General features: G+C 46.0%; 1 protein-coding gene across 1 annotated transcript in view; it reads left to right on the top strand.

Annotated features, from left to right (window-relative positions):
• Positions 1-896: 896 nt before the first annotated feature.
• Positions 897-26,487, top strand: part of SHROOM2 (shroom family member 2) — an 83,223-nt gene continuing 57,632 nt past the window's right edge. The window contains exons 1-3 of the mRNA XM_011950911.1: positions 897-1,106; positions 6,050-6,201; positions 25,352-25,483. Of these exons, the coding sequence (XP_011806301.1) occupies positions 897-1,106; positions 6,050-6,201; positions 25,352-25,483 (494 nt within the window). The remainder of the gene's footprint in view (positions 1,107-6,049; positions 6,202-25,351; positions 25,484-26,487) is intronic.

Below are 26,487 nucleotides of genomic sequence, written 5' to 3'. Positions count from 1 at the left end.
CCAAAAGCCTTATGAATCTGGATGCACTGCATCTCCCTTCCCCGCCCGCCCGGGCCTCTGGGACCGCAGCTGGGGCCAGGAATTTTTTTTTTTTTTTTTTTTTTAGTCTCAACACATTTGGGTGGGGATTTCCATCTTCTAGGGGCTTCCCTGTTACCGGAGCACAAGTCTGTCTCACAGAGAACCTGCAGTGTGGACAAGGTGTTCTCATCTATTTCCCAACGTGCCTCTTTCTTGGATGAGTCAGGTTTTCTTTCTGAAGACGCCGAGCTCAATAAATTAAGCAGACTGAGAGGTGACTTCAGTGCTTGTCCTTGTCATGCAGATACTTTATCTCTGGAAAGTGAAGCATTGTTGAGGTGGTCAGAATTGATCAATTGCAGGTGTGACTCATAGCCCTTGAAATATGATACTGGACTTAAAAAAAAAAAAAAAACAGCTGCTTTTTCTCTTCCCATTTTGATTTCTGGTCACTGTGATTTTCCAAATCCCTCAAGCTGAAAACCCTATGGCAGGTGACGTGGCCAGGTCTTCCTTCCTAGCCTCTGGAGTTGGTGCATTACTCCCATGATTTTTCTCTGCCTCTTTCCTCAAGAGTTCTGCAGAGATGTAGTGGTAGTGCCCATCAGGCTCGTTGTCCTTGTCGTTTTATTCTTATTGCCAAAGACATTCATTTGTGTGTGACTATAAGAGTCTTCCAGAAGCAGCTGCTGTAGTGATGAGTTCACTCCCCCACTGCCATGGCTGCCTTCGCTGGGCCCCCACTGCCTGCAGGATAGCGTCCAGATTCCCATTCCAGGGCGGGGGCCTCATCTTCCCCCACATCTGCCCTATCTTCAGACACGCCCCCACACACACACTCCTGCCTCAGGCCTCCTGCCTCCACGCCCTTCTTCATGGGGAAGCCTCTGCGGAAGGCCTTCCCAGCCTTTTCTAGTTGCCGTTTCTATTTGGAGGACTTCTTATCTCCACCTGAGACAGAGGGCACATCCCCCTCATGCTGCCACTGCAGGGACCCCATTCTTTTCAGCGTGAGCCTGCTCCCCCGCTACACTCAGGATGCCTTCGCCCTCATGGGACTTCATTCGGATTGTCTCTTCAACGAAGTATCAACAGCTTTGTTCCATAAAAGACTTTGATTAACTGTTTTTTCCCCTACTCTTCCTAGAGAAAACATTTCCATGAGAACAATGAGGCATTCTGCACGTTAGGAGACATTGAACTCTAATCAGGGCTGTAAGAGTGAGTTTCCATACAGAATGTCAGTTAATAACTAAGACAACAGTATTTGCTTGGGTGTGTGGACTTGGTGCTTTGGGTCTGTGAGTGCCTATAGCATGGCACCTGGGCTGGCATCGTCGTGGGTCAGGGGTGATTGACTTCCTAGCTTTTGGTAGAGGGACTTTTTGAGGTTAGAGCAAGCGAGAGCAAAGATTTTTCCTAAGTACTACAGGACAGAACTGCCTCATTTGTGGCTCTGGCACTCCACAGACATTAGGCGGCTGTCACTAATCGGTGCAGTGCCAAGTGCTTCCTTAGCTTGTAGACCTGGTACTATGACAAAATGAGCATCATCGTGATGCTATCATGCACGCGGCACTAGGGATGCCACAGGCCCAGTCCTTAATTAAGCCTAATTAATTCTACTGAACTTGAGAAGTTCAGTGGCGCAAAGAGAATAGAATGGAGGTTTTCAAAGCTGCTGCTGCTTTCCTGACTACTTTCCCCATAGCACCGTAAACATGTAGAGGTGCTTTCTCTGGACAAGGAAGCCAGGGGAAAAAATGAAGACTTTATCTCCCAAACCAAAACACATTTTTGCTGGGAAATGTAGGTGGAGTGTGGTGGGGGAAGGCAGATGGATGTTGTGGAATGCGGCCTTCGTATCTAGAGGGGAAGCTTTAGGAATCTTTGCAGATGAGAAGAAACAGCATCATGTTATCCTTTGCAGTGAAGTCAGAGCAACTGACAGCCCTGTCTGAGAGTCTTGCAGGACTTGCTTATACACGCGCTTGTGGGAATGAGACACATTCCCACCGAAAACCCCACCCAGTCACCACTGAGTCAGACACAGAACTGTGTCATCCTGAAGAAGTCCTGCTTCAAAAGCTGTCCCAAGACCCTGCAAGCCATTAGTCTTCATGGTTTTGCCTAAAGATTTTCCTGTGATACTTAAATTCAAACATGTCATTGTGGAGAGGACACAATTTCATTTATTTTTGTTTTTATTTTAATTTTATTTATTTATTTATTTTTGAGATGAAGTCTCACTCTGTCGTCCAGGTGGGAGTACAGTGGCATGATCTCGACCACCTGCAACTTCCATCTTCCGGGTTCAAGCGACTCTCATGACTCAGTCTCCTGAGTAGCTGGGATTATAAGCATGTGCCACCAAGCCTGGCCAATTTTTTGTATTTTTAGCAGAGATGAGGTTTCACCATCTTGGTCAGGTTGGTCTCGAACTCCTGACCTCGTGATCTACCACCTCGGCCTCCCAAAGTGCTAGGATTACAAGCGTGAGCCACCCTGCCTGACCTTTTATTTTTATTTTTTTGAGACAGGGTCTCGCTCTGTCACCTAGGCTAGAGTAGGGTAGCATGATAACAGCTCACTGCAGCCTCAACCTTCTAGGCTCAAGTGATCCTCCTGCCTTAGCCTCCCAAGTACCTGGGTGCCTCCCGAGTAGCTAGGTGCCTCCTGAGTAGCTGGGTGCCTCCATAGCTGGCTAATTTTTTTACCTTTTTTTTTTTTTTTTTTTGTAGAGACAGGATTTCTTTTGCTACATTACCCAGGCTAGTCTCGAATTCCTGAACTCAAGCGATCCTTCCACCTTGGCCTCCCAAAGTGGTGGGATTCCAGGCATGAGCCACTGCTCTCAGCCCTAGACACAATTTTAAAGCTCACCATATATCACTTTTATAGTGAGTCAAAATAGTTTCCTTGATTTTATTTTACTTTTTTTAATTTTAATTTTTTGAGACAGAGTCTCACTCTGTCGCCCAGGCTGGAGTGCAGTGGCATGATCAGCTCACTGTAGCCTCCACCTCTCAGGAGCAAGCAATTCTCATGCCTCAGCCTCTCGAGTAGCTGGGATTACAGGCATGTGCCACCATACCCAGCTAATTTTTGTTTGTATTTTTAGTAGAGACAGGGTTTCACCATGTTGGCCAGGCTGGTCTTGAGCTCCTGACCTCAGGTAATCCGCCTGCCTTGACCTCCCAAAGTGCTGGGATTACAGGCATGAGCCATCGCACCCAGCCCCTTGTTTTTAGATATTGAGGAATGCATAACTTTTTATTGTGGTAATGAGGAAAAAGAGACCCAGAAGTCTTAGGGTCTGGAGTTGGCAGCCATGGATAACACGTGCATAGAAAAAAACTTCTGTGGTCTTTCAACAAGGTGGAATTGCTGACAGGCAAGAAAAGTCACTAAGACCTGAAGTCTCCACAACAAAAGACCAGCTCCAGGATGCCAAGAGCTCCCTTGGAATCCCTGGACCCCCAGATGTCTGTAACTTGCCTCCTTATACGCACCTCATTTTTACTGTCTTTCCCACCCTGCCTGGATACTCTTATTTGGTTCAGGGGGAATAGAAATGAGCAAAGTCAGCCACATCAACATGTAGGCTTTCTAGCATTGAAATACAGATGAGAGTAGGTCATGCCAGCCACAGCACTTAGCAGTAACCTAGAGAAACAGATAGCGCCCTTCATCTCTGATCCATCCTCCTGAGGCACAGCCTGGAAGGAGCCTTTCCTCTGTGCAGAAACCTGGGGGGAGGGTTGCTCCAGATCCCCAGCCTCCTGGCCTGCCCCTTGGTCTCCCTCTTGGGGCATGTCGAAACCCAGTCTCCACCAGGTATTGCCTGCCTTTTGCTATTCCTTGGCTGTGTGTGCAACCTTGGCGGGTGGAAGCTTATTTACAGTCTATAAAGACATCGGGATAAAATCCTCTAGAACTTTTGGAACCAGTTGGTGACTGAAAAAATTGCTGCATATTTTTGTTAGGAGTGGTTTAAAAATTTTGTTTATGGTATTGACTAGCAGTGAATAATTGCTTTATTCACAAGAGTTCGGTTGTCCTCAGATGTAGGTGGAGATTTCAGGAAAATATGCAGCTTCAGAATTGAGGCATTGTAAGTTACTTAGCGCCTAGCTTCTCCTGGCCCCCCACCCCAAGAAGTAAGCTTGAATCCAAAGCACCTAGCTTTTCAACTGCCAGAAGAATGGACGGCATTAGCTTTAGGCTCACTCTTGGAAGTTATTCTTGGGTTAGCCATGGCATGCAGCTGGGTAGCAGTGAACTCAAAGGCTGTATGCTGATGTGCTTGTAACCAGTGATTTCTTCTTACTGGTTTCCTAGCAGTTTTAAAGCTTTTTGGTGTAAAACAGAGTTGGCAAACCATTTTTGGAACAAGCCCAGTAGTAAATATTTTTGGCTTTGTGGGCCAAGCGACTCAATTCTGCCCTGTAGCAATATGTAAACCAATGGGTGTGGCTGTATTCCAGTAAAACTTTGGGGGGTGGGAGGGGGAAAGAAAGCAGCTGGCTCATTGGCTCACTGGCCAGTGTGCCAGAAAATGGGCAGATTAGCTGGAATGAATTGCTGTTGAGTTTCATTTTGCTGTATAGGAAAATCTAGGTTAATAAAAGTTACAGAATATAGGCCGGTCACTGTGGCTCATGCCTCTAATCTCAGCACTCTGGGAGGCCCAGGTGGATGGATCACGAGGTCAAAGGAGTTCGAGACCAGCCTGGCCAATGGGGTGAAACCCTGTCTCTACTAAAAATACAAAAATTAGCTGGGCGTGGTAGCGTGCGCCTGTAATCCGAGCTACTCAGGAGGCTGAGGCAGGAGAATTGCTTGAACTGGGAGGCAGAGGTTGCAGTAAGCCGAGATCACACCACTGCACTCCAGCCTGGGTGACAGAGTGAGACTCTGTCTTAAAAAAAAGAAAAAAGGGAAAAAAAGCTATAGGATGGATGGCATTCAGGCCGTTAGGGGAGTCAGTCAATACACATTGGGAGGATACTGTGTTTAGCACTGAGTAGTGAATATCTTAACATACACAGCATGGTGTAATAATCAGATTAGGGGTATGACAAAAAACACACGTGTTAGCAAAGGATATGGAGACACTGGAAACTTCATACACTGATGGTGGGAATGTAAAACGGTACAGCTAGTGTAGAAAACAGCCTGGAAGCTCCTCAGGTCGTTAAATGTAGTTATAGGGCCCAGCCATTCCACTTTATAATAGCCAAAAGTAGACACTGATGAATAGATAAAATGTGGTCTCTCCATGCAAGTGAATGTTATTCAGCCATAAAACGAAATGAAGTACTGCTACATGCTACAATGTAGATGAACTTGGAAAGCGTCGTGCTAAGTGAGAGAAGCCAGACCCAAGAAGCCACATATTGTATGACTCCATTTATATGAACTGTCTAGGACAGGCAAATTCATGGACACAGAAAGTATATTTGTGGTTGCCAGAGGCTGGAGGGATTAGAAGCTGAGTAGTAATGAGCACAAGGCTTCTTTCGGGGTTAGGGGAAATGCCCTAATATTGATGGTTGTGATGGTTGTACAACTCTGAAAATACTAAAAGCCATGCTTTATTTGAGCGAATATATGGTATTTGAATTATATTTCTATAAAGCTGTTACAAAAACAGTCTAGTTCAAGGATTAATGTATGACAAGGATTAATGTATGAGAAATAATTAATAAATAATTTAAAATGGTCCAAAATTATTGTCTGGTTAAAGGAAATCTAGAAAATGAATCAGTATCTTCAGGTCCCCTGTTTTCCATTGTGTGTGTTCCCGAGCTTTTCCCATTCCCTGGATAAACAGGAGTCGTGTCCAGGGAAGGCAGGCCAGGCTGAGGGGTATAGCGCATCCCTGATCCCCTGAGTGGTAATAAGGTCAGCCCCCTGGGCCCCACTCCCACCAAGCGTCAGGTATGTCTGTTGCTTTCCGAGGACCTGCTCTGCCTCAGGAATTGCTGCTCATGGAAGGCTCATGGAATATGCTTCTCTGTTACAGATTGAAGAGGGCAGTAAAGCCGCGGCAGTCGACAAGTTACTGGCTGGAGATGAGATCGTCGGCATCAATGACATTGGTCTCTCAGGGTTTAGACAGGAAGCAATTTGCCTGGTGAAGGGGTCCCATAAGACCCTGAAGCTGGTCGTCAAAAGGTAAGATCTGAGCTTCCTCCCACATTTACCACGACACACAGGAGTGAGTGGAACATCAAAGTGGGAGACCAGTTGTCCCACCCACATCACTGCAGAGATCTCGATTGGGATGTGCACTTAGAGTTATATGTCTCGGCCAAGCATGGGCCCAGCATCAAGTGTCCGAACAGTTCCTAATTTTATTACAACTGATTTTTATAAATGTTAATGTATTAAGTGGATTTGAATACTCATATCTTTCCTTTGGCAATATGTAGATTATTTTCTTGGCAGGCAGAAAACTGTGCTTATGCTCCCAGCGAGGTGACACGTTGTTGCCTGTCTTGTACACAAGGTGGCAGGCCACTGCGCTTTCTGTTTTCATGCTAGAAAGAGAGTGACTGTCACAAAGATGCCAGCCGCCAAGGGTTTAGAGCGCTGTGCTGAGGTCTGGAGGGAGGGTCTGGAAGGAGCTGGCTGTCTATTCCTGTACATTACATGTCAGTTGGAGCTTGGATGGTTTTAAGAGGTTAGAAAGTGAACTTGGGGACATGATGCTTTTATATACAGGAACTAAAGCAATACTCCTGTGTACCACAAGAATGTTGGTGATATGTTGCTTTCAAAGAGAAATAACTCTCCACCTTGGTTTTATAGTTGGCTTATTAATAGAAAAGTGCTTACACATCCTTTTTGGCAAAATTAGCATGTTCTTTTGAAGGCTGGCTGTAAATTTTAATTAATTGACTCACATTTATTTCCATTTTTAGTACAGACATGAAGATATCTTCCTTTTTTTGAAAAAAAAATTTTTTTTCAAGTCTGGCCAAGTGAAGTAGTGTGCGTGGAGAGGAACAAAGAAATCTGTAACTGGTTGTGACTAATTATTTGTAAACACCGCTGCACTCAAACCAGCCAAAACAAATACCTAAAGGCTTTTTTGAAGTGGGGGTGATTGGAGGTGCCAAAACAGTATCCAAAGAAAAGGTTCAGAAATGAGGAAGGGCCAGACATGGTGGCTTATACCTGTAATCCCAGCACTTTGGGAGGCCGAGGCCGGAGGATCACTTGAGCCCAGGAGTTCGATCGAGACCAACCTGGACAACATAGTGAGACCCCATCTCTCTAAAGAAATTTTTTAAAAATTAGCTGGGCATGATGATGCGCGCCTATGGTCCCAGTTACTCGAGAGGTTGATATGGGAGGATTCTTTGAGCCTGGGAGGTCGAGGCTACAGTGAGCCGTGAGGGTGCCACTGTACTCCAACCTGGGTGACAGAGCGAGACCTTGTCTCAGAAAAAAAAAAAAAAAAGGAAGGAAAAACATTTTTTGCCTCATGAATTTAGCAAAGTCATCTGTAAGTGGTACATGTTATTCCTGAACTCCCTTTCCACAACTCTTTGTAGATCAGAAAGTAAAATCTCAGAATGGTGGTTTCTGAGCCATTGGGGAGGGTGGGGCACGAGAGGCACCATGACACTGTGTTATGGTTCCTCTGTGATCACCGTCGTAACCCTCCTATAGCAGCACGATTGTTCTTACACGATTCAGTTAACTTAGTGGAATGCTGGTGGTGGTGAGGGAAGCTTGTTCTGCAGAGGTAAGACGAGGAGTTATAAATTGGCTCCGGGGGTCATCATCCCGCTGCCAAGGCTGACTGCAACTGCCTTTTCTTCTGTCTCCTGTACTGTCTCGTTCTGGGCTCCCAGAGCCCCCAAAACACTGGACTGTGCTTGTGGTCTTTCTGTCTGTCTTCTCTTCTTTGATGAAGACACCAGCTTAGTCAGCATAGCTGGCCAACTTTGTATCACCAGGGCATAGCTATGCATAGAAATTCCTAGCATGGGAGTTCTTAAGTCAGGAGGTGTGTGCATTGTGAATGTTCAGAGACATTTCTGAGTTTCTCAGACCCCTTTTACATCATCTCTAGCATAGGATATTTGTAGTTTGTTTGTTTGTATTTTCTGTAAATGTGATAGGTGAAATATGGTTTTATATTTACATTTGCATTTCCGTAGTCACGAGAGTGAAGTCAGGTATCGTTCCATGTGTTTAGAAGAATGGTAGATGTGATTCTTTTTTTGAGCTAGAAGTACATATTTAGTGATAAAGATAGACAGTCTAATATCTGTTCAAAGGAAAGCCATGCCACAGGAGAACCGGTTGATGGGAGGAGAGAGAGAAGCCTCAGGGCATCTGCTGGCTGGTTTCACTGAGTAGGTACTTAAATTTTGACTCTTGGGAAAAGGGATTAAACTTCTGCCCTGAAGGATCTCCGGGAGCCACCGTGTAGAATCCCCATTTTGTGTTCTACAGACCCACTTTCCTTTAAATGAGAGATGTGGACAAAATGATAATGTGGTTTAGATAGAATTTTATTTAAGTAATATGTGTAACGAGATATAAAGCAGCAGAGTTTATTTACAAATTTTTATTTCCAAACACACTTTCAATAACTGTGTTAGGAAAAAAACCCACAAGCTGTTTTTCCTCTGCTCTCACACAACACGCAACACGGAAGACTTCTGTGACCAAATGTGCATAGAACTTCTAAGACTCCAGCTACCTTTATGTGGTTTTCCTTATTACAAAAGCACCAATGGGTGCTTTCAAAATTGTTCTTCTTAAAGCCAGAACACATATTCTTCTCTATCTAAATTTAAATCTCTATTTAAATCTCCCCGCCCTCCTCTTTCTCCATTCCTAGGCAACCACTAATCTGCCTTCTGTCTCTATGGATTAGGTAACATTTTCTAGCATTTTATGTAGAGCTCCAGGATGGAGCGTGTACCCTTGCAAGTGGCTAGTTCATGAAAAGAACTCTGCAGGTAGTTCATAGATTGAGACACCAACATATTCATATTCTATATTGCTCTGCTTAAAAGCATGATCAAATGGTAAACTAGCTCGCCCAAGCCTTGTTTGACTTGTTGCAGTTGTCTGCCCCCATCTGCAAAAGTATAATGAGGGAAAGAGGTACATCCATCTCAGTGTAAAGCGCAGGAATCCATGGTTGAGACAGGTTCCTGCTCTTTTGCCTACGCTGGAGTGCAGTTGTGCAGTCATAGCTCACTGTAGCCTTGAACTCTTGGGCTCAAGCGATCTTCCCAAAGTGCTGGGATTACAGGCATGAGCCATCGCACCTGGCCTCTCCATGGTTTTTTAAACGTCATTTGAATAGTGGTTCACGGATAAACTCCCCTCCCTGTAGTGACAGCTGCTACACGTCTTATTTTGTAGGCTCGTTTTATCTTTGTGTGTGTGGGGACCAGGGGACCAGACGGCCAGGATAGGATTGCGATGGGCCACTTTCACAAAGTGGTGGCATCTTGTTTCACAGGCATAGGCAACGCGGACCTTGTAGTCGTTGAGAAGCTGGTGCTGGGAAAGCGATGCAGGAGGAGACAGGCGGATCACTGTCTCCACAGACAAATGAGGGCCAGCGCTTCCTCTCGCCCAGCGTGGGGGGAGCTGGAGACAAAGAGCGTGTAACAATCAGCCCTACCAAGTGCACGTATGTTCTTCTTTGTGAGGCCCAGGTGGCATCCACGGCCCGAGATGTCAGGGGAGGGGTGCTGACTGATAGTCAGATCTATCGGTTAGGTCAGGAGGAGAGGATGAGGCTGGCAGTTTTGCTTTTCTCTTTCTTCCCAGGTGGTTTGTTGTTCTGCCTCTACTTGGCTGGGGAAGTGCTCCTTGCAGGAAAGTTCAGGGCAGACGTGTAGCCTTTTAGTGTGTGTGTGTGTGTGTGCGCGCATTCACGCACACGCGCATGCGTGTATTTCCAGTTTTTTTTCCTCTGCACTGTTTTCCTGGGTGCCCAGGCCCACCCCTGGAGAGTCCTGAGCAGGTCTTAAATGGATCTGGTCTCTGGAATTTTCACACAGAGCCACAGGCCATTTCACTGGGCGTTAGCAGCGGGTCTACCACTTGCTGGCCTTATGCACAAGTTCTTAGGAAGGTTAAGGCCAGAAACTGAGTGGCACTTTGGCATTTTCCTCATTAACTTAACCCAGTTGGGTTAGCACAAAAAGGACGTCTGCCTGATGCCCTCAAGCTGCTCCGGAGGAGAGGGAGCAGAGTTGGGAGGGTGGGGACGGACTAAGAAGGGGATGGCGGCTCCTAGCTTAGCTGGGCTCATCCTCTCCACTCGGTGCTAGGCTCATCCTCTCTACTCGGTGCTAGGCTCAGCCTCTCCACTCGGTGCTGGGCTCAGCCTCTCCACTCGGTGCTAGGGACCGTGGCTGTTGCCTGTTGCTGTCTTCTCTCTGAAATCTGCATTAACAGCTCTGGGGACAGAGTCACCCATTTTTCTCCCTTCAGAGGCAAATGGCTGTTAAGTTCAGCTTCTAAAAAGCACCTATAATTTCAAACACCCTAGGGAAAATTTCTTTTAAATATCGCATCATAAATTATTTTCTAAAGTTTTGCAATTACCCTTTTGGCTTTTTCCCCAAATATGCATTATAATATTAGTTTTGTTTACAGCAAAATCCGCCTGCCACCTTGTCATGGAACCCACCCTGGGCAGTTTCTCTTGAACCGGTCATGTGTTGCGAGTCATTTTGTAGGGGCCAAATCGTGGATAGGGTTGATTCATGTCACTTCCTGCCTCTTTGCTGGCAGCCCTAAACCCTCTTGTGAATCTAATTACATCCACTAAGCTTGCATTCAGGAGCAGCTTAGCAGCAGAGGGGAGGTTTTTTGCAGCAGGCTGTAAGGGTTTGCGAGACCATGTGGTGTGGTCCTGCATTTGAAGAGAAGAGACTGGATGTTGAGGGACAGCACTCTTGTTTGCTAGGAGCTAATTTCTTACCACATGTGTCCCCTCTTGGGCGTTGCTAAGGTGCCCTGACTGCTGCTCCAAGCCCACATTGTGCTGTGCCCCCCTCTGCTGCTGGCTCCTTGGAGCTGTCCTGGAGCAGGTGGCCCTGCAGCCCCAAGGTTGATTAGCACAGATGTTCCGGGAGCTGCTACTCACAACGGTGGCAGCAGTAAGGGGCCGCCTAAGACGTCAGCAGGTTTACATCCCCACCCCCACTCCCCCAGCACCCCACCCCCTCCAGAGCTACTCCTGAGGCAGAAATGGTGTGTGGTCAGACGGAGGGCATGCTCCTTAGTGGGGACACTGGAGGACGTCAGGTGAAACCCATGCCTTCAAGGCTGTCTGATGTCTTTGTCTGTGATTCAGGAGTGGGTATTTCTATCCTGTGAACATTTGGGGGCTAATGGCTGTTTGCTACTCTGCTTATTTTCTTGTTAAAGCAAAGGAGACCCTGACTCGTTTAGGCTATTTTCCATTATGGTTTTTATTTCATTTATTTTGAGTGAAGGAAAGAAGGGAGAGAGGGAGGGAGGGAGGATGGGAGGAAGGAAGGATGACATCTCACTCTGTTGCCCATGCTGGAGTGCAGTGGCTACTGACAGGCACAGTTATAGCTCACTGCAGCCTCAAACTTCTGGGCACAAGTGATCCTCTTGCCTCAGCCTACTGAGTAGCTGGGACTACAGGTGCATGCCACCATGCCCAGCTTATTGTTTTTATTTTTTTAATTTAATTTTATTTTCTCTATCTTTTTGTGACAGAGTCTCATTCTGTTGCCCAGGCTGGAGTGCAGTGGCACGATCTCGGCTCACTGCAACCTTTGCCTCCTGGGTGCAAATGATTCTCGTGCTTCAGCCTTCCCAGTAGCTGAGACTACAGGCGTGTGCCACCACACCTAGCTAATTTTTGTATTTTTAGTGGGAATGGGGTTTCGCCATGTTGGCCAGGTTGGTCTTGAACTCCTGGCCTCACTGGATCTGCCCCACTTGGCCTGCCAAAGTGCTGGGATTACAGGTGTCAGCCACCGCACCTGGCCAGCTTATTGTTTTTATTAAGTAAAATCAGGAGAAAAAAGAAAACCACATAGATCAAATTGTTTTATTTTGGGGAAAGTTACTTCTATTGGGGTTTTGCCGTAGTGTGTGGTTTAGGTAATTTAATCAGATGAATCAATGTTTGCAAATAGTGATGGTTTTTAATATAGTAAGACTTACAGAGAATGTTTAGCTTATTTTTGTGTTTATTTGGGGTCTCTGGAGGACCTGTATGTGCTGTGCAGTGGAATCCACACTGTACAGGTTAAGTTTATTTTGAGGTTCGAGGAATTGAGAAGTTAGCATCAGCATTAGCAATGACTTTTTTTTTTTTTTAATGGGTTCTGCAAATGGCGTAGGCTTTTATTTTTAAAAATGGAGCAGCTCTAATGAAATCCACCAAATTGAAAGCCCTGAGCTTTAGGAGAAAAGGTTGATCTACACTGGTTGAATTCCCGGTTTGCTATTGGCTTGGAAAGAAGAGTGTTCTGGTGAAATTTTGAGAGCAGACCCTGGGAATTTTCTCCCTTGAGACTTCAGGGCACAGGGATCTGGGGACAGGTCTTCGTGTCTGTCGTCTGGGAGGTAGTGTCCTGCGAAAGGCAGCAGCCCAGCAGACACCAAGGGCCCCTGGGCTCGCATGCTGACCTCTTAGTGGGCTTGGCAGGGCAGGAGGCCCACATGTGGCTTCTGTCCAGTGTGCCACTTGCCCTTGCAGTCACCCCTGAAGGACAGGTAGATGAGGCCTTTGCAGGTTGAGACGCCCCCAGAGGCTCTGTCCGTCCCACATTGAGCACACTGAGCGGGTCCCCTCTCTGTCCATCCCATCCTTGGCTGTGGCAGCACTGGCATGCTGTGGCATGCTCTGCTCTGCACTGGCCACTTTGTCCAGATGGAGACAAACACCACTTTCGGTGTGTTGCCAAGGGGCAGGGAGAGGTGATATTGGCAGAGCCATGAGCGATGGTTGCCCGGCAGGTCATAAAGGTGGAATAAATGTCGCCTCTTCTTAGAACTGTCGCCTCAAGCCTGGTTACCACTCATACCCCTTGTTTCCAAGGTGGGAGAGTCTGGGGGAAGAAATGAAGTACCCGACACAGCCTTGGCCCTTTCTACAAAGTGAGGGGCATACTTTATCTGTAACAAAAGCCTTTTGTTTGTTTGTTTGTTTGTTTTTTATACTTTATAGTCTAGGGTACATGTGCACAACATGCAGGTTTGTTACATATGTATACATGTGCCATGTTGGTGTGCTGCACCCATTAACTCGTCATTTACATTAGGTATATCTCCTAATGCTGTCCCTCCCCCGTCCCCCCACCCCACAACAGGCCCCGGTGTGTGATGTTCCCCTTCCTGTGTCCAAGTGTTCTCATTGTTCAGTTCCCACCTATGAGTGAGAACATGTGGTGTCTGGTTTTCTGTTCTTGCAGTAGTTTGCTGAGAATGATGGTTTCCAGCTGCATTCATGTCCCTACAAAGGACATGAACTCTTCCTTTTTTATGGCTGCATAGTATGCCATGGTGTATATGTGACACATTTTCTTAATCCAGTCTGTCATGGATGGACATTTGGGTTGGTTCCAAGTCTTTGCTATTGTGAATAGTGCCACAATAAACATACATGTGCATGTGTCTTTATAGCAGCATGATTTATAATCCTTTGGGTATGTCCCCAGTAATGGGATGGCTGGGTCAAATGGTATTTCCAGTTCTAGATCCTTGAGGAATCGCCACACTGTCTTCCACAATGGTTGAACTAGTTTACAGTCCCACCAACAGTATAAAAGTGTTCCTGTTTCTCCACATCCTCTCCAGCATCTGTTGTTTCCTGACTTTTTAATGATCGCCATTCTAACTGGTGTGAGATGGTATCTCATTGTGGTTTTTATTTGCATTTCTTTGATGGCTAGTGATGAGGAGCATTTTTTCATATGTCTGTTGGCTGCGTAAATGTCTTCTTTGGAGAAGTGTCTGTTCATATCCTTTGCCCACTTTTTTGATGGGGTTGTTTGTTTTTTTCTTGTAAATTTGTTTGAGTTCTTTGTAGGTTCTGGATATTAGCCCTTTGTCAGATGAGTAGATTGCAAAAATTTTCTTCCATTCTGTAGGTTGCCTGTTCCCTCTGATGGTAGTTTCTTTTGCTATGCAGAAGCTCTTTAGTTTAATTAGATCCCATTTGTCAATTTTGGCTTTTGTTGCCATTGCTTTTGGTGTTTTAGACATGAAGTCCTTGCCCATGCCTCTGTCCTGAATGGTATTGCCTGGGTTTTCTTCTAGGGTTTTTATGGTTTTAGGTCTAACATTTAAGTCTCTAAACGTTTCCGCTTTCTACTTATGGCTAGCCAGTTTTCCCAGCACCATTGATTAAATAGGGAATCCTTTCCCCATTTCTTGTTTTTCTCAGGTTTGTCAAAGATCAGATGGTTGTAGATGTATGGTATTATTTCTGAGGGCTCTGTTCTGTTCCATTGGTCTATATCTCTGTTTTGGTACCAGTACCATGCTGTTTTGGTTACTGTAGCCTTGTAGTATAGTTTGAAGTCAGGTAGCATGATGCCTCCAGCTTTGTTCTTTTGGCTTAGGATTGTCTTGGCAATGCAGGCTCTTTTTTGGTTCCGTATGAACTTTAAAGTAGTTTTTTCCAATTATGTGAAGAAAGTCATTGGTAGCTTAATAGGGATGGCATTGAATCTATAAATTACCTTGGGCAGTATGGCCATTTTCACAATATTGATTCTTCCTATCCATGAGCATAGAATGTTCTTCCATTTGTTTGTGTCCTCTTTTATTTCATTGAGCAGTGGTTTGTAGTTCTCCTTGAAGAGGTCCTTCACATCCCTTGTAAGTTGGATTCCTAGGTATTTTATTCTCTTTGAAGCAATTGTGAATGGGAGTTCACTCATGATTTGGCTCTCTGCTTGTCTGTTATTGGTGTATAAGAATGCTTGTGATTTTTGCACATTGATTTTGTATCCTGAGACTTTGCTGAAGTTGCTTATCAGCTTAAGGAGATTTTGGAAAAGCCTGTTTTTTGTTGTTGTTGAAAGCCTGTTTGTTGTTGTTGTTGTTTGTTTGTTTGTTTTAATGTCACTTGCTAATTTATTCACACAAAGAAAATGCTCCATAATGAAAACAACTTCATCCCATGTCTCCCTCCCACCCAGACAGACACACTCACATCCCTTCTGTCCCCAACTGCAAGATGCATCTTTTAGAACCAAACCCTCATAAAAAACATTTAGAATAGTTGCCTGATAACTTGGTTTTATTGCTAAAGAAAGCCTGTTTGTGGCAGTTAGAGTCCAAAGGCCTTTTGAATGGAATGTAGTGGCGTGTTTAAGGAGAGTGCTCAGAAGGATTTGCTGAATGGTAGTCATGACAGCATTGGTGGGGTTGTGAAATGGGCTGATTAAATAACTCAGGTAGTTCCGGTGTCCAGACCATGTTTTAGTAAGGTAGCCAGTGTCATGGACAGGGCAGGTGGCAACAGTTCTTTGCACCACAGAGGGTGGTTGTACCATTTCCTCTGCTGGTTGTGGGTGTGCTTGCCTTTAATAATAGGGAAAGCAAGGTCATTGGTCTGCAGCTGTAGTAAATGACAAAAAAGAGGAAGGAATCAGATCTTTCTTCGGTGATTTCACTACTTTGATTTGCCAACTATGACATGGTGGTTTATTAGATGTAAAGACACAGAGTAAAGTTCTCTGGCTCAATGCCCTTGCAAAGAAAAGGATGCCTCCCACCCTCTTGGTGAGATGATAAGTGATCAAATAAGGAAAGTTTTTTTCAGCCACTCGGCACATGTCAATCACATGTGAGTGGACGTCTGGCTTGCCATAGTGACCACACATGCAGTGGTATTTAATAGTTCTCTGAATGTGTGTAGGATCTGTAAAAGGTTTGGAATAAAAGCACATGCTTCCTTTGGAGAAGTGTTATTTAGTTGTAATAGCATTTCACTACTGCCACATTCAGTTCACCTATGGTGGTAGTGCCTGTAACTTTTTATTCAGAGGAATTCGTGGACCTTCCTCTCCCTGCCTCTCCGATTTTGCCACTGAGTTTCATCTCTTTTCACGGTCCGGGCTCAACGTGTCTTTGCTGCACCGCGACTCTAAAGTCTCTTTTATTGGTTACTTTCCCTAAACTTCATCTCTCTTCTCTATACCTTGGTTTTTGTTTTTCTATGAAGAATATCTTCTTAACTCTTCTAGTACCGTGGGTAACCATGGGCTCTGGGAAGGAAATTTGAGGATGAATTGAGTAAAAATACAGTAAATTATTATGGGCTTTATGTAATGAGCAGAACTCCAGGAAGGGCGAGGTGGGGATATTGTTTGCTGAGATCTTCTTTGCATCTATTTACGTGGCTAGAATGGATATAGGATAGCATTTAGAGGACAGCAGTCTTGCAATCTCTTGTTGCTTTTTTTTTTTTTTTTTGGTATGGCTTTTGCCATGTGTATACTGATATATTGACTCAACAGGTTAAACTTTTTGTGTCTTTATTCTTATATCCGTGGTGTTCATCCTTAAGGCTGTATAAAATGAGTCATATTAATGACTGCACACTTGAATATGCTGAGTTTCTTTGCCAACAGATTCATTCTGTTGAAACATAGCCAGGAAATTGTGTGGGTGCCCTTTTTAAAACATCAAGCTGAATGAAATGATGATTTGACACTTGGGGCATATATGGTTAAACACAAGTGGTTTGGATACTGGGACAGAGATCGTCTTTTCCCCCCCCCCCCTGTCTTTCCAACAGTATTGGGTTTGTAGAAATGAAGATTACAAAGGTTAATGGGAAAAACAAGTCATTCGGGTCTGCTCCACTCCTCTGTTCTGTGCTGCTCGGTTCTGCCTGTGGCTTTTCTGCCATAGGACTCAGGTTGAACACCAGAGGTTGAGGCCAGAGGTGGGGCACGCTCTTGCTAGGGGTGAGGCAGGCAGGCTGGCTGGGTGGAGAGCAATTCTGGGGCTCTCACCCCACGTGAATGCTGCTGCTGGGCCCTGGCGTTTGCTTACAATGCAGCTCTGATGTCTCAGTTTCAGCTACTTAGGTCATTTGGGAATTTTTATCTTGCCTCAGTTCTCTTCATGTTTAAAAGCAGGAACTACTTGCCTCTTATCTCCTAGGACCATAGACTTTATCAGGCATGATGTCACCATTCACGCAGGCATTGCCCGCACCACTGCCCGGGAAAAGACACTGCATATAAATCTTCCCACAGTGCCTTTGGGAGGTGACTTTTCTTATAGAAAATACATGCAGAGTTAACCATTTCTAGAATGCTCTGGTGTATTTGTATACATTCATGTGATGTATGTGAGAAGCACTCCCACCACGTGGTTGAAATCATTCCTTTAGGTCCCGCTTTCCAGGAGCTTGCAGCTGAGTGGGCTGAAGAGCTCTCACAAGTGCAGACTCAGAGAGGAAGGAAGGGTGGAAGTCGATCCAGGAAAGTCTTTGCTGAGGCCAGGCCGGTGAAGCCATCCTTTGCAGCTGAGGCAGTTTTGAGAGGCAGATATAAACGTCTGCCAGGTGCTCCAAAGCTGGAAGCCATAGCTGGAAGTTCTAGTGAGAACAGTAGACTAGGGGGAGGCTTGGGAGAAGGAGGTGGAAACGCAGAATGGGGCCAGCACACAGCGGCTCACACAGAGCTGCTCAGGTGGTGCAGACACTCCTGGCCCACTGCAGCCCAGACTTCCTAGGTCTTGGGGAACTGAGAATTTGCTTTATCTGCCAAGACCCCAGATACTATAGACTCTGCCAGCCCAGGGAGCATGCTCTGAGAACCCCTGGACTAGACTACAGAGAACCTAGGAGCATGGACTTCCTTCTGTGGAAACTGGGAGCAGCTGATGGTTCTAGAGTGAGGGCAAGACCTGGCCAGAGCTGTGTTGCACGCAGGGAAACTGATCTGGCAGGAGGTGCAGGCAGACCGGGAGAGGAAGAAGCCTTCCAGAGGGTTGGCAGGAAAAGGAAGGAAGCAGAGTCAGAGTTGGGGTTCATTTGATGTTTGCAGAGAGGTGGTTTTTGTTTAAAGGATTAGCAGAGTCCCAGACCCTGGGGTCTGACATCAGGAAGCTTGTCACAGTCCCTGAGGCCCCCAGAGTGTTTCCAGGGCTTCCCATCCTGGCCCGGTATCTGCAAGGCCTTTCCAACTATGGACTCTTCTTTCAAACCCTGCTCTTCCTATGCAATACCACCACCACCACCCCCGTTCCCCCATCGCAATTTGCAGGCAGGGAGACCAGGTGGGCCCGTGTTTCAGACCATAGGCTCCCAGCAGGCCAAGGCGCCTCCCCTCCCAGACCCTGCCTTGGCCTCCAGCCAGTGCTCTTACTGTGCGCTTAGTTAGCTGGGGGCACGAAACACAAACTATTTCTCTTGGGAGGTGGTGCTTCTTTGCTTTCTTCTAAAAGGTTAGGAAAATAACCCAACACTTGTGATTCTTTCTTTCTTTCTTTCTTTCTTTCTTTCTTTCTTTCTTTCTTTCTTTCTTTCTTTCTTTCTTTGGGAAGGGAAGGAATTCTGCTCTTTGTGAATAATAAAGATTTCCTTGAAACAGTTCTTGTAATAATTCCTTTTAAAGATAAAACAGGATATTTGATATCTAATCTGTTGTTCTTTCTTTTTTTTAGAGATGGAGTCTTGCTCTGTCACCCAGGCAGAAGAACAGTGGTGCAATAATAGCTCACTGCAGCCTTGAACTCCTGGGCTCAAGCATACAGCTGTTGTTCTTAATGTTCAATGACATCCTAGCATTTTTTTATATTTGTGATCTAAACCCTGTCCTTAAAAAAAGAAAAAAAAAAAACCCACCCAAAACACTACCTAGCATATAAAATTACTCTAAAAAATTGAAGTAAGTTTCAATTAAGTTTGGTATACAATCTGTGGGAAGGGATTTCAGGGCAACCCACCATTAGAATGAATAGTTCCATCTGGAGTACCAGAAAACTCGGTATTGTCAATACCATGATGTTTTGTTATATGAAAGGAATAGTATGCATTGACTAAAGATTATGGTTTGGAAGAATGATAATGGCCTGGGCCGGGTGTGGTGGCTCATGCCTGTAATCCCAGCACTTTGGGAGTCCGAGGTGGGAGGATTGCTTGAGCACAGGAGTTCAAGACCAGCCTGGGTGACATGATGAGACCTCATCTCTTTAAAAAATTTTTAAATTAAATAGATAGAATTTTAAATGATAATGGCTTGGGAGAATGGTCACAAAACCAGGCAGACTGGGGAAAGAAAGGCACTCTTCAAGTCTGCAGGATGAAAGGGAATGCACAGAAACGTGTGTGTCCTGGTCCTGCACATGAGACCCACAGTTCTAGGGACAAGGTGATTTAAAGCATTTAAAGAGTGTGTGGCTTGTGCAGGAGGAAACACCACAGCCTTCCATCTACTCAAGTGTTTCTGGGAGCCCTTGAAACTCAGCCAGAGGGACCGTGGGTGTAGGCGGGCTCTAGGTGGCGCCAGAGCTCTCTGTCCCCAACTCCACGGGTCTGTGGTTGAGCGACCAGCATGTAGGGGCTGAAGGTCCCCATCCAGCCGTTTCAGAGGTGCCAACAAACAGAAACCAGTCTGACCCTGGCTTGATCCCCAAATACTTTCATTATGCATCAGGAAATTCAGAGGACTTGGAAAAAAAGCATATATATTTTAGTAAATTTTCACTGTCCACAGTAACCAAGATATCTTCAGTTAAAGCAGAAAGAGTATAACTCTTTTCACTGTGTGTCTTCATTTGCTTATTTAAAAAAAATATCCCTAGGCCAGGTACAGGGGCTCACGCCTGTAATCCCAGCACTTTGAAAGGCTGAGGCAGGCAGATTTCTTGAGCTCAGGAGTGTGAGGCCAGCCTGGGCAACATAACGAGACCCCATCTCTCATTATACAAAAAGTTAGCTGGGCGTGGTGGTGTGTGTCTGTGGTCCCAGCTACTCAAAAGGCTGAGGTGGGAGGATCACTTGAGCCCAGGAGGTCGAGACTGCAGTAAGCCATGATTGCGTCACTGTACTCCAGCCTGGGTGGCAGAGGGAGAGCCTGTCAAAACAAAACAAACGAACAAAAAACAAAACAAAAAAAGCCACAATTCGTGTAAGAACTGCTGACTGTGTCATATATGAGAACACATATATCTGTATGTTATCTTTTTAAAAAGGAGCTTCTGGGTTTGTTTTCATTTTTTCATTGCCTCATACAGCATTGCTCATTCTCTTCAGACAGTTTGAAAGGTGTAAACCAGGTAAGATGCATTTTATGAAGGCATGGAAGTCTCATTTCCATGCCAGGTTCCCTGCCTGCCTCCGACAACTCCCACCCAAGCTGCCTTCTGCACATGCATTCCCGTCCATGGGAAAGCCCTCTTCCATGCCATCAACCTCCCTGGCTGTGATGCCCCTGTTCGGACTCTCCTATCTTCCTTTTTCCCTGGCCGCATTTTAACCTCAACCCTGTGTCTTTTTGTCCCCACCGATGGACACATCCACAGGGATGTCCCATAGCTGTGGGAGATGCACAATATACACTTTGGGTTTTTGTTGTTGTTGATAATTATGGTAAAATACACACAAAATTTACCATCCTAACCATTGTGGTGTTCAGTAGTGTTAAGTGTATTCACGTCATGCAACCAATCTCCAGAAACTCGTTTCATCTTGCAAAACAGAGGCTCTATATACATTAAACAGCAACTTCTCAGTCTCCCCTCCCCCACCCCTGGCAACCACCATTCTACTTTCTGCATTCATGATTTTGACAAATCAGGTACCTCATGTAAGTTGAATCATACAGTATTTGTCCTTTTGTAACTGGCTACTGTCACATAGCATACCGTCCCCAAGGTTCTTCCATGTTGTAGCATATGTCAAAATTTCCTTTTTATTGCCAAGTAATATTCCATTGTATGGATAGACCACATTTTGTTTGTCCAGTCTTCCACCCATGGAACAGTATACGTTTTGACTAAATGTCCAGCTGTTAAAGTGTGTATTAGATACAAGCTGAATGTCATCATTACAGAATAAACTTCTAAGGTAAAAGAGTAAATCTGGCATGATTATTACAATTTTGTTTTAAAACATAATATTCAGATTTCAACAGAATGACATTTTGGTCCAGAAACGGGATTGTTTAGCCTTCTCAGCTGCTAGAAGGCTTCTGTGGTCACTGCCTTATTCATTTGCAACACTAAATTAATTTTTATTTTAGCCTGAGGCCAGTGGAAGGTTGAGATGTGTTTTGGGTTTTTTGGCTAACTGCTGGTTTAGGTGAATGTTACCACCAAGCTGCTGTCTCCTGAATGTAACTGACCAAGTTAAAGGGCTAATTTCTCTTCATACTTGGATTTAAGGAATCAGTGCATGGGGATGATTCATTTTCTTTGAAACAGTTCTGCAAACTGAAGCTTTATGTACATGGGGAGGAAGATACCTCCTGGATATTTTCAGAAGCAGATTTAAGGCTGAACATAGTGGCGCATGCCTGTAATCTCAATGCTTTCGGAGGCTGAGGCAGGAGAGTTGCTTGAGGCCAGGAGTTTGAGACCAGCCTGGGCAACATAGCAAGACCCCATCTCTACAAAAAATTAAAAATAAAAATTATTATATTTTTAAAAGCAGATTTAAGATCATTACTCTCCATTTTGATCTTCTTTGCTGCATGAAAAGTTGCCCCAAAATTAGTGGTGTCAACTAGAATTTCTAGTCATAAAATTGAGCACAAAGCAATTGGCCTATACGGAGGTACTCAGAAGCATGCTATGTGTTAGGACTGGCTATTTCAAGATTTAAAAATATGCTCTAGAAAATCTCCAAAAGGTAGTTATCTGCACATTATGAAAGTGTTGGGGAGGGAGGCGGTGTAAACAGTCACTGTGCTAGGGTCACGGGCAGCAAACAGTCGCAGGCGGGTAGCAGCGTCCCTGCCATGCAGATGAGATGGGGTTACTATATCTCTAAGGCAGTGCTCCAGCTGCAGGGCTGCAGATGTTCCATATCTGTGCTGCCCATGCAGTAGCCACTACCCATATGTGGTCACTGAGCACTCGCAATGTGGCCAGAATGACCAAGGAGCTGAACTTTGGCTTTTGTCACTTTGAATAAATTAACCACTTATGAATGAGGATAAGTGACTTCCCTCTTCCCTCATGACTCGTCAGTGGCTACACCCGGGATTGATGTGCATCTGTCCAGGGCCAAAGCTAGGAATAGAGGCAGGGCACAGCTGGGACTCACTCTCTCCCTCACCCCATGACAGGGGCCTTCCACGGGGTTGGCTTGGGCCTTGGTTCTGGCTGCTAGCTGGGTTCCTCAGTCTTTTTCCACGTCGCCTCTGCAGGGGCCATATGTGCAAATGACTTCCTTCTCTCCTGTGTCTGGTGCGTGGGCCAGGAGGTTGGGCGACAGCTGGGGCTGCCTGGTGTTGCTTTCCACACGGCCTTTCTGCGTGGCTCACTTGGGCTTCCTCATGCCATGGCATCTCAAGGTCACTGAATTCCTCATAATCTATCATGTGTGTGTATGTGTGTGTGTGTGTATGTGTGTGTGTGTGTATATATATATATATATATATTTTTTTAACTTTATTATTATTTTTTAAGATGGAGTCTCGCTCTGTTGCCCAGGCTGGAGTGCAGTGGCATGATCTTGGCTCACTGCAACCTCTGCCTCCCGGGTTCATGCCATTCTCCTGCCTCAGCCTCCCAAATGGCTGGGACTACAGGCGCCCGCCACCACACCCAGCTAATTTTTTGTATTTTTATTAGAGACGGGGTTTCACTGTGTTAGCCAGGATGGTCGCGATCTCCTGACCTCGTGATCCACCTGCCTCAGCCTCCCAAAGTGCTGGGATTACAGGCGTGAGCCACCACGCCTGGCCTACACATATATTATTTTTTAAGAGACAAGGTCTTGCTCTGTCACCTAGGCTGGAATGCAGTAGTGCAAACACGGCTCACTACAGCCTCAACCTCCTGGGCTCCCTGGTAGCTGCAACGACAGGCGTGTGCCACCACGCCTGGCTGATTTTTTATTTTTGTGCAGAGATGGGGTCTTGCTATGCTGCCCAGGCTGATCTCAAACTCCTGGCCGAAAGCAGTCCTCCCACAGCAGCCTCTCAAAGTGCTGGGATTACAGGTGTGAGCCACAGCACCCAGTCATTTGCATGCATACTTTGTGAGAACAAAATCTGCTGCTAATATTCTTATATGTGCTTGCTAATAATAGTTTATCTGGGAGAACTTTTATTGTACCCATGGAGAACTGCTGACCCTCTAAACCAGCTAGTAGCCCAGTTATTCCCATAGCAGGGTTGAACTAGTGTCATCGTGAGTGTCAGACGTTTTCTTTTCCTAGCCTTCTCTTTTTCTCCCCTTTCCTCCAGTTTCAGTCAGTCTAGTTTATTTTCTTCATTAATTAACTATAAAGGAAGATGAAAGAAGTTGTGGATGTCATAGCACAGAGAAAGCCAGCTGAAAATGAAATTCACATGGCCAGAACCTTCCTTACGAGGATTTTGAGAAATTCCATGAGGTACAGTCTGGGTTTTACAATTGCTTTCCTTCCATGGGGTGCTGAATTTGTCTTTTAAACTTTCTCTTTGGTTCCTGGGAAACTATCATAAAGTCAGCATGTTCCACATTTTGCCACCCATATACTTTTCCTCGTTAAAATGATCTGAGTCATCGAAAGGTTTGTGTTATAAATGTTTTTCAGTTTTATTTTGTAAGATGTTCTTTATTGCATAATATTCTTTAATGTTTTTGCCTGCTGGGAAAAACGTCTGATCTCCACAAAGTATTTAAAGAGGCCCACTTGAGCTTGTTCTCCATTCTTGATTGGGCTATCAGCTGTCACTTCTATCCCAAATTAGAGAAAAGTAAAGCTGGCTTCCTACCATGAGGCTGGAGAAGTGAGTGCGGAAGGATCTCCCACCCGGCAGTGTTCCCCTGGAGGCCCTATTGCATTACCGACATCCATCGGGATTTCTAACCAGACACACCTCATCACATCTGGGCAGATGTGGCCAAGACACTTAAGAAGACACACATGGGATGGTGGGGACTGTGGTGGGGGAGCGCAGGAAAGCCCCTCTGTGTTCAGGAGCCCTGGCTGAAGGGACTCTAGCCTTTTGTTGCGGGTTGTCATGACTCCCTGGGGGGATCTTTGGTTGACTAAGAGACTCAGGGTGAGATGCGGCTACTAGTCTTAGTCAACCAGAAGGTGGCTGTCTTTACTTTGTTACCTAGGTAAACAGACACAAGCTGTCTGAACTCTGTGTGACCTGGCTGCCTGGGGGACTCATTTACCTTTTCTCCAGTGAAAGGCAGGAGGTTCTCTGTATGTACATGTTGGGGCGGGCAGAGGGCAAAATTTGTGTACTCGTTTATTTAGAATAAATGTTCTTTATTTTTACATTTATAAGATTTTAAATTGACAAGTTAACCATATTTATGGAGGAACACATTTTAGAGATAAGGGCCGGCCGGGTGCAGTGGCCCGCACCTGTAATCCCAGTACCTTGGGAGGCCAAGGTGAGGGGATCACTCGAGGTCAGGAGTTCAAGAGCAGCCTGGCCAACATGGTGAAACCTGGTCTCTACTAAAAATACAGAAATTAGCTGGGCGTGGTGGTGAGCGCCTGTAATCCCAGCTACTTGGGAGGCTAAGGCAGGAGAAACACTTGAACCTGGGAGGCCCAGGTTGCAGTGATCCATTGCACTCCAGCCTGGGCGACAAAGTGAGACTCCATGGCAAAAATAAAGGGCTGCTGCACATCTGGAGCCTGTGATTCCCACTCTGGTTAGGGCAAATGGGTAGTGAGCAAAAATCTAAAAAGAAGGTGTGCGTTTGGATTAAGTGTGCAACCCCTGAACGTGGTGCCACGCGCCTGCCTGAGTTGCTGTGACCAGTGTCAGTCTCTGCACTGTTTGGCATAAGCGTGCGCGCTGTGCGCATTCCCTGAACTCCCTGCACTGTTTGACTCGAGCGCACACGCTCTGTGTGCAGTCCCCGAGCTCCCCACACTGTTTGGCATGAGCACACGTGCGCTGTGTGCGGTCCTCGAGCCCCCTGCACTGTTTGGCACGAGAGCGCATGCGCTGTGTGCGGTCCTCAACCCCCTGCACTGTTTGTTTGGCACAAGCGCACGTGCTGTGTGCGGTCCCGAGCCCCCTGCACTGTTTGGCATGAGCGTGTGCCCTGTGTGCGGTCCCTGAGCCCCCTGCACTGTTTGGCACGAGGGTGAGCGCTGTGTGCAGTCCCTGACCCCCGCCTCCCCTGCGTTCTTTTCTAGGAGGAGCGAGCTGGGCTGGAGGCCTCACTCCTGGCATGCCACCAAGTTCTCTGACAGCCACCCTGAGCTAGCGGCCTCCCCGTTCCCCTCCGCCAGCAGCTGTCCTTCCTGGTCTGGCCGACACCATGCGAGGTAGGCACCCATTCCCGTCCAGGACGCCAGGTTTGTTCAGCCTTCTACAGGGAGCACACTGCAGAATTATTTTGATGTTTCTGATGAGACTGGGCCACTGACACATAATCACAGTTGGAGTGCTCTGAATTTTTGACTGAACTGGCAAGCATGTGACACAAAATGAAATGGCAAGACAAGGCGTGAGCAAGAAGGGGAGCATAGGACTTGGGTTTTGGCCAAGCTCCTTTGGGATTGACCAGGTGGGATGCCAGGCGGTAGGGTTCCGAGCCGGTGGGATGGCGTCTACCGCACCCCTCTCCTTTCCAGGGTTTTACACACAGACTGGAAGGCAGGAGAGCTATATGGGGCGGCAGGTGTATCTTGTAAAAGCTCCCAAGAGCTTCTGTTCAGCTTTGGTAGCCTCTCCTCAACCCTCTTGGCGTTAGTGGCAGTATCCTCACTAGTCTCCTGTTAAGAGGATGGCGGTAACAGCAGATAGTCTGGTTTTGGTGTGCGTGTGTGGATGTCTCCCTGCTTATGTGAGTGTGTGTGTGTGTGTGTGTGTGTGTGTATCTGTGTGTTTATGGGTGTGAGTGGTGTATGGGTGTGTGTGTGTATTTCTACATATTTGTGTGTCCTTGTATGTGTATGAATGTTCATGTGTCCATCTGTATGTGTTCGTGTGTGCCTGTATGTGTGCATGTGCATCTGTTTGCTTGTATGTGCATGTGTGTGCACGTGTATATGTATATGTGAGTGTGTGAGTATGAGTGAGCATGTCTGGGTGTGTGTGTGTGTGTGTGTGTGTGTGTTCAGGTATGTGCGTGTGTTTGGAGCTAATGTAACCACTCAGTTTTTGGCTATTAATAAATACTAGTCTTGGCTGGGCGCAGTGGTTCATGCCCGTAATCCCAACACTTTGGAAAGCTAACGTGGGAAGATTGCTTGAGTTCAAGACCACCCGGGACAACACAGCAAGACCCCATCTCTATTAAAAATAAAAGAAAATTAGCTGGGCACTG

This window comes from Colobus angolensis, unplaced genomic scaffold (assembly GCF_000951035.1).
Source record: "Colobus angolensis palliatus isolate OR3802 unplaced genomic scaffold, Cang.pa_1.0 Scaffold310, whole genome shotgun sequence".
Classification (NCBI taxonomy): Eukaryota; Metazoa; Chordata; class Mammalia; order Primates; family Cercopithecidae; genus Colobus; species Colobus angolensis.
Note: the sequence above shows the minus strand (reverse complement) of the source record. Positions and strands in the feature narration are given on the sequence as shown.